This window comes from Lithobates pipiens, unplaced genomic scaffold, assembly GCF_037356315.1.
Source record: "Lithobates pipiens isolate NorthernLeopardFrog02 unplaced genomic scaffold, aLitPip1_a1.2 Scaffold_8, whole genome shotgun sequence".
Lineage (NCBI taxonomy): Eukaryota > Metazoa > Chordata > Amphibia > Anura > Ranidae > Lithobates > Lithobates pipiens.
Genome location: NW_027507903.1, coordinates 50,537,138 through 50,545,028, shown reverse-complemented (window position 1 = coordinate 50,545,028; position 7,891 = coordinate 50,537,138). Strand labels below are relative to the sequence as shown.

Genomic DNA, 7,891 nt, shown 5'->3' with positions numbered 1-7,891 from the left:
TTAAAAAAGTTTCAAAAATCCAATAGATTTCGTTCCACTTCACAATTGTGTCCCACTTGTTGGTGATTCTTCACAAAAAATAAAAATTTGATATCTTTATGTTTGAAGCCTGAAATGTGGCAAAAGATTGAAAAGTTCCAGGGGGCCGAAAACTTTCGCAAGGCACTGTATATCTATCTATCTATCTATATATATATATATATATATATATATATATATCTATATATATATCTATATATATATATATATATATATATATATATATATATATATATATATATATATATATATATATATATATATATTCTAATTATCCAATGTGATTTGTTTAACCTTCACTATCCAGAGCCACAACTTTTACGTGGCTGCAAATATTGATCGTTATGACAACGCGCACATGTGTCCTGTCTCGTTCCACTAGCTGCCCACGTGATGACACCCACGTCCCGCAATTCCTCTCTGTTTACGCATATGTTCCTTCAGATTCGGCGACCTATCAACATGTGTAACGCAAGTGACGTTCCCGTCGCTGCCATCTTGCTACACCCCACTCCCGTCCACAGTAAGGCCGCGTACACACGGGCGGATTGTCTGCCCAACTAAGTTCGTCAGACAATCCGACAGACAGTCCGTCCAACATTTGAATGAACGGACTTGACCACACACGATGAACAGACAGTCCGCTGAAAGCTTGCGCGATGACGTGTACAGCACGTACGACGGGACTAGAAAAACGACGTCCAATACACTGCAATGCAACCTTCGGCCGTGTAAATCCTTTCTGAGCATGCGCCATACTTAGTCCGTCCAACTTGCCTACACACGAGCGGACTGTCCGCTGAAACCAAGTTTGGACGGACAAAATTACGGAAATTCCGAAAGACTTAGTCCGTCAGACTGTCCGCTGAAAAAGTCCGCTGAAGCCCACACACAAGCGGATTGTCCGCTGAAACACGGTTCAGCGGACTAAGTTGGGCAGACAATCCGCCCGTGTGTACGCGGCCTAAGGATACACTGAGAAGGGGGCAAGTGCACATCTTTTTACACCCACTGGACTTTTGCATTTACACTTATAACAGCAAACTGAGTTTATATAGTGTAGTACTTAGAACTCCGTCTGAATATTTATATGTTGAATTTTAAAAGCAGACAACCAGTGGCGGAACTACCGCCATATCGACCCACGTGCTGCAAATGATTGAAGAACTCTGGACGGCCGCACTCCAAGATAAATTCAAATGCCTTTTATTCATGAAGCAGAATCATACAAAAGTGTGTCACAGCAAAGCACAGAGTGCTTACTCTTGTGCGGCACAGTGGTGTAGTGGTTAGCACTCTCTCTAGCAGTAAGAAGGGCCACTGGTTCAAATCCCAACCATGACACTACCTGAGATCCAGAAAGTCGACAAAACGAACAGAAATTTCACCGCTCCAGGTCAAACCACTGACAGGCTGCTGGCTCTCCAAGTAGGTAGGGGTTCCAGGTGCAGGCTGATTGCATAAGCCAAGTGTGCAAAATCTGAACAAAACTCTGGATAGCTGCACTCCGGATTGCGTAAAAAATAAAGTGCCTTTATTTCTTCAAATGCAAGTGCAAAACTCCATTGAACAACACATCACAGCAAAGGAGAACAAAAGAATAGAACAAGGTCTCTGACGCGTTTCACACTACAAACAGCACTTACTCATAGTGTGGCAAGTGACACACTCGGGGCTCCCACTGATTCTGCATTATGAAGAGTTTAACTATTTCATTTTATATAACAATGTAATAATAGAAATAATGCGCTTCAATCATCCTGACACCATAACAACCATGGTGCCATGATGATTGAAGTGCCAACATCAGCCATTGCCCCAATAAATTGCCCCCAAAAAATGTATTTTCTGGCAGTGCCCCTCCTGAGACTAGAGTCTGGATCCGCCCCTGGGTGAAGATGGCAGAGGGGGCGGGGCCATACATTTTCCTATGGGGCCCTGTGATCTCTAGTTACGCCCCTGCAGACAACTTCTGTAAGATTAGCAAACCTGTGAGATGAGCAGGCTTGCTGCTGCTTTTAAAATCCAACATCTAAACAGTCAGACGGAGTTCTAACTGTATTTCACTATATAAACTCAGTTTGCTGTTATAAATAAGTGTAAAATGCAAAACTCCGGTGGGTGTAACAAGATGTCCGCTTGCCTCCTTCTTGGTCTATCCTTTACGGTGGAGAAGTGCAGGGTGTAGCAAGATGACGTCGACCAAACGTCACTTCCGTTCCACATTCTGAAGGGTCGCCGAATCTGACTGAGCAGTGGCAAAACCCGTGTCATAACCACGCCCCCCCCCAAGAAGGCGGACTGTACATTCTATTGGCTGCTAAAGGCATACCCAACACCGCCCGAGCTGCTTGTGTAGGGCGTGGCTAGGGAAAATACATTGAGCTAGGTGAGGCTGTCGCCACGTGATTTTCAGCGACCAATCAGGTGTCAGTAGACAGCGAGCTACAGCACTGAGGAGGAAGTTGCTGTCGGAGCGGAGGGCGAGCGACGGGAGAGCTGTGCGATGACTCGTGAGTGTGTGAGGAGACGGGAGCGGGGAGGGTGAGGGGAGAACTGGGGAACACCGAGGGGTGGAGAAGGAGGGGGGGCTGAGGGGGGCCGCCACTGTCGTCTAGGCCTGAGGCCTGTGTGGTGCCACGTCAGAGGAGTGCGAGGGGTCCCGGGAACGGGGGGCTGGGATGGAGCAGAGCGGGGTGTATGCTTTACACACTCCGGGGGCTGCCATGGAGACCGCACACCCTTCGGGTGATCCCACCAGTGATACACTTCATGTCCAAGGGTGACAACACCCCCCTGTACTGTGTGTATAGGTGGCAGAGGTGTCACCCTACAACAGGAAGTGAGTCAGGACTACAGGACACGCCCCTCTTCTGCCACTTTTTGTTTACATCTAACGATCGGTATTTTTTTTTTTTTTTTGGTTAGAAAATTTCTTGGAACTCCCCAATGTGATAAACATTATGTAAAGTTGTATTTTATATATATATATATATATATATATATATATATATATATATATATATAAAGAGATATTTATATATATAGAAAGATATTTATCCTGTCCGAGAGTTCTAAGAAATTTTCTAGCCAAAAAATACAGATTGATATATATATATATATATATATATATATATATATATATATATATATATATATATATATATATCAATCTCAATCTATCTCTCTCAATCTCTTTCCTGGGATTGTGGCTGAACATATAAACCTCTGTACTGTTTTTCCCAGCAGACGACCAGCTTTCTCATGAAACCAGTTTGAGCCGCTCATTAACCACTGGACCACTTTCCAAAGGGGGGGGGGGGTCCTCTCCCGCCACTTGCCCCCCCATACTTCTCAGACTTACCATTACTGCCTCTTCATCTGAGGAACGATCGGAGCGGTGCGGCCGGCTGCTCCAATAGGTGAACAAAGAGTTAACACTCTTTGGCTCTATGGCCTTGGAGGACCAGAGCGACGTCCTGATCTTCCGGTCCAGGCTGGAAGACAAAAAAAATTGTAATGGAAGATCAACACCTTGATCTTTGATTCCTTGTAATGGGAATCAAAGTGATAAAATTGAAACAGACAGTATAAAAATATAAAGTAAAATAAATAGTAATGACAAGAATTACTTTTTTTTTTTTTTTTTTATTGCTGCCACCCCTCAAGCACGCAGAAGTGAACACATATGTAAACCGTATTGGAATCTCATGTGAGATCGTTGCAAATGTTCTAGCGAGAACAATAATTCTAGCACTAGACCTCGTCTCACTCTAAACGGGTAACCTGTAAAGGTGTTTAAAGCTTCACCTATGGAGATTTTTAAGTAATGTAGCTTGGCTCCATTGCACGAGCGTGCACAATTTTAAAGATTGACATGTTGGTATCTATTTACTCCAGTGTGACATCATCTTTCGTGCTATATAGAAAATTGGGTTAACTATTGTGCGTTTTTTTGTGTATTTGTTTTGTTTTCAAAACCACTGCGCAAATATGGTGTGACATAAAAAAAATGTGCAAAGATCTCCATTTTGTTCTCTAGGGTCTTTGCTAAAAAAAAAAAAAGTATATTGTTTGGGGGTTCTAAGTAAATTTCAAACTAAGCCCAGGTTTACATTGATGTGATTTGACATGGCAAATCATATGGCGAATCGGTGGAAATTGCCATCAATGGCAGCGTCTGAATTAGTGCGACGCCACATTGATTCCCCAAAGTAGTTTCTCTACTGCTTTTGCCGATTTCGGGGGGTGCGATTTCCATTGATATCCGAGCAGAAACCCGCACAGATGTCTCTGAAATTGACCCCCGAAGTCGTGACTGAACTCTCACAATCTTTCCCGCAGTCAGTGTGAACCTAGGCTTAAACTTGTAAAGGAAAGTGGTTAAAGCAGAAACACTAAAGAATAAATTGGGGTGCTTCGCAATTTTTATGTCACCTGTTATCTACGCAGTGGTTTTTCAAATGCAATTTTTTCATTAAAAAAAATACACACTTACTAATTTTAATGCAAAAAAAAAAAGTTTTTCATTTAAAATATAAAAGATGATAGGCCGAGTAAATAGATACCAAACACGTCCATGCTTTAAAATTGTACACGCTCATGCAACAGCGACATAAACAGCTTTCAAAGCCTTTATAGGTTATTGCTTGCGAGCACAGGTGGTGGTGGGGCACTTTACATTTTTTATTGCTGTCACAAGGAATGTAAACATCCTTTGTGATAGCAATAGGCATGTGACCAGTACGCTTTATGGTCTAAAATCTGGATATATCTTTCAGCATTGATGGGGCCTTTCCAGATGTGCATGCTGCCCATTCCATACACACTAATGCACCCCCATATCATCACAGAGGCTTTTGAATTGAACGCTGATAACAAGCCCGGAAAGGTCCCTCTCCTCTCTAGTCCGGAGGATGTGGCACCCATGGTTTCAAAAAGATTGTCCCATTTTGATTTGTCTGATCACAGAACAGTTTTACGTTTTGCAACAGACCATTTAAAATGTGCTTTGGCCCAGAGAACGCGGCAGTGTTCATGGATTATGTTCAGATATGGCGGCTTCTTTGCAAGATAGAGCTTTACCTTTTTATTTCTGGGTGGCATGGAAAGCTGTGATCCCAGGAAGTATTCCTGATCTCGGGCAGTGATGTCCAGAATCAGGCCGGTTTCCAATGCAGTACTGTATGAGGGCATCCAATATATTGCGTTTCAACCTTATGCCCAGAAATTTCTTTATGTACTGTAGATATATTTAACCCCTTCACACTGATGGTATGCATATATGGCCTTACTGGACTGGGCTTTTTTTTTGTCCATGGGGGCACACATATGCGTATCATACTTTGTGCTGGGAGCGCAAGGTCTCTAAAGGGGTCCCTGGGTCCTGTTGATCAGGACCCAGAACTCCCAGCCACCTGATTGATGTGATTAGCCTCTGATTGGCAGTGGCGTCACTAAGGTTGGTGTCCCCTAGGTGACTAGGGTTGGGGGTTCTATGTAATTTTTCTGCAAAAACAGCAGATTTTTCTATGTATGACAGAAATGTCAGAATTGGCCCGGAGGTAAAGCAGTTAAACTATAGCCAGCAACCTCATGTGTTCCTTTTTGTGGACTTTGTCCTTTTATTTTAATAGCTTGTTTATCTATAAAAGCATTTAACAGAACAGCACTCAGTGCAAGAAATTTTTAAGCAGTTTGTAAATGTGTTTTGTTATTGTGCAGGTGGAAACCAGCGCGAGCTTGCTCGAGCAAAGAATCTAAAGAAAACTCAGGATAAGGCGAAGAAATCTGATGATGGATTATCAGCTGCTGCAAGAAAGCAGAGGTATTTGAATGATGATCGGTTTCTACTACTACACAGCACAAAATATATTAACTTTAATGCCAGGAGCTGTTCAGAGAATGCTTTGCCTTTTTCTCAATGAATGCAGTAATCTCTGAACGAGGTGGAGAGGCTTCACAATGGCGTCGCAATCTCCACCTTGCCCAATCAGAGAACTCTTTGTATTCATTGAGTGAATGCAAAGTGTTCTTTAAATGGCACCAGTGATGAGTGAGCCACCTAGTAGTACAGCCTACTTGGCATGGAACCCAGAAGCCAGCAGCAGTCACTTGTGTAGCTGTGCCTACTACAATGATTTCCAGCTTCCGTAGGGATCCCACAGGTATGGAACATGCATAGGTACATTGGTCAAAGCTGGATAAATGTAACTATCCAAAAATAGCTGCGCCTGGCATTTATCTTTAGAAGACAAAAAATGAATTTGAGTTCTGTGTAAAATCTCTTGGTGAAAATGGGAACACGTTTTATGCTCTTTTAGAATGTGGCTGAATCGCCAGTGCATTGTTCATGAAAGGGACGTTGTCGTTTTTAACCAATTTCTGCCCTCGCTATAGAGGAAAGTCTTTAATAAATTTTAATGTGTGTGTGTCTCATATATATATATATATATATATATATATATATATATATATATATATATATATATATATATATATATATATATATATATATATATATATATATATATATATATATATACACTGAGTAAATGGATACCTAACATGTCATTCTTTAAAATTGTGCACGCCCGTACAATAGAGCCAACACATTACTTAAAAATATCTAGATAGATGATCTTTATCCCTTTTTATTTTAAATACAAAAGATGATGCTACGCCAAGTTAAGATGCCTAACATGTCACGCTTTTTAATTACGCACGCTTGATACTTAAAAATCTCAGGTTGCAGTTAATTTTTGTTACAGGTCACCAGTTTAGAGTTACAAAGGCGGTCTAGAGCTAGAATTATTGCTCTTGCTTTAACATTCAGTATGCGTTTGCCTCTGTGTATTTGGGGGGGGGGGAGGGTGGTAGTAGCAGCAGTGGTACTTTTAAAAATAAATAAAAACAATAATTTGATCCTCTTCTACTTATTCTAGAGATGCTCAGATAATGCAGGAAAAACAGAAAAAGGCTACGGAGAAAAAAGATGAGCCGAAATAGCATCTGCGGATGGCTGCGTGACTAAAGGCAGAAGACAATGACCTGAAGATCTATCATACAGAACGTGAAAAAAAAAACATTTGGCTAAATGGTTTTGTTTGCCCAGACGCAGTCATTTTTGTTTTCCTCGCTGTGCATTGTTCCCAGCCGTTTCCTTTTTGTCCAAAAAAAAAATAAAAATACAGTAGCGTAAAACTTTCTGCCACATGTACATATTATAAATATACACCACTCAATCCCCAACCTGCACAAAATTCAGGCCCCTTTTTTTACCTTTTAGCTTTATCTGCATGCTGATCTACAATTAAGTCAGCTATTGCAAATACCTGTCACTGAGTTTATCGCTGAATGAGGTGCTTTACCATGACTGAAGTAACCTGTCATTTTTGTATTCACGGTAGACCTTGTCAAATATTTAATAAAGTGACTTTTTTTCCGTGAAAACGTTTACTTGTCTCTTGTAGGTTTTTACGGGACCAGTCTGAAAGATGGTAGTTTTTGTTTGTGTGGTCACCTTTTTGAATACATGAAGGATTCAAAATGTGTTTTGTACAGTTCACAACATATTTTTTTTTTTTTTTTTGATGTAGCAGCTGCATGGACACTGTCGCTGCTTCTAATTTGACATCTGTGTGGGTGCATGTCCCTGAACTCAATGGGGGAGATTTTACTAAAACTGGTGCACTCAAAATCTAGTGCAGCAGTGCAAGCTTGTTCATTTAAGCTTTGATGACAAAACCTTGAAGCTGATTGGTTTCCTTTTCAGAACTGCACCAGATATTGAACTCTCCAGTATTAGTAAATCTCACTCATACCAGCTCTTCCTTTGGGGACACAAATCTGA

General features: G+C 41.4%; 1 protein-coding gene across 1 annotated transcript; it reads left to right on the top strand.

The window, feature by feature from the left end:
- Nucleotides 1–2,389: 2,389 nt before the first annotated feature.
- SERF2 (small EDRK-rich factor 2) lies at nucleotides 2,390–7,491 on the top strand. The gene is made up of 3 exons (XM_077473092.1): nucleotides 2,390–2,552; nucleotides 5,764–5,866; nucleotides 6,984–7,491. Exons 1-3 carry the CDS (start codon nucleotides 2,546–2,548, stop codon nucleotides 7,045–7,047), a joined length of 174 nt encoding a protein of 57 aa, XP_077329218.1. The 5' UTR covers nucleotides 2,390–2,545; the 3' UTR covers nucleotides 7,048–7,491.
- Nucleotides 7,492–7,891: the final 400 nt, after the last annotated feature.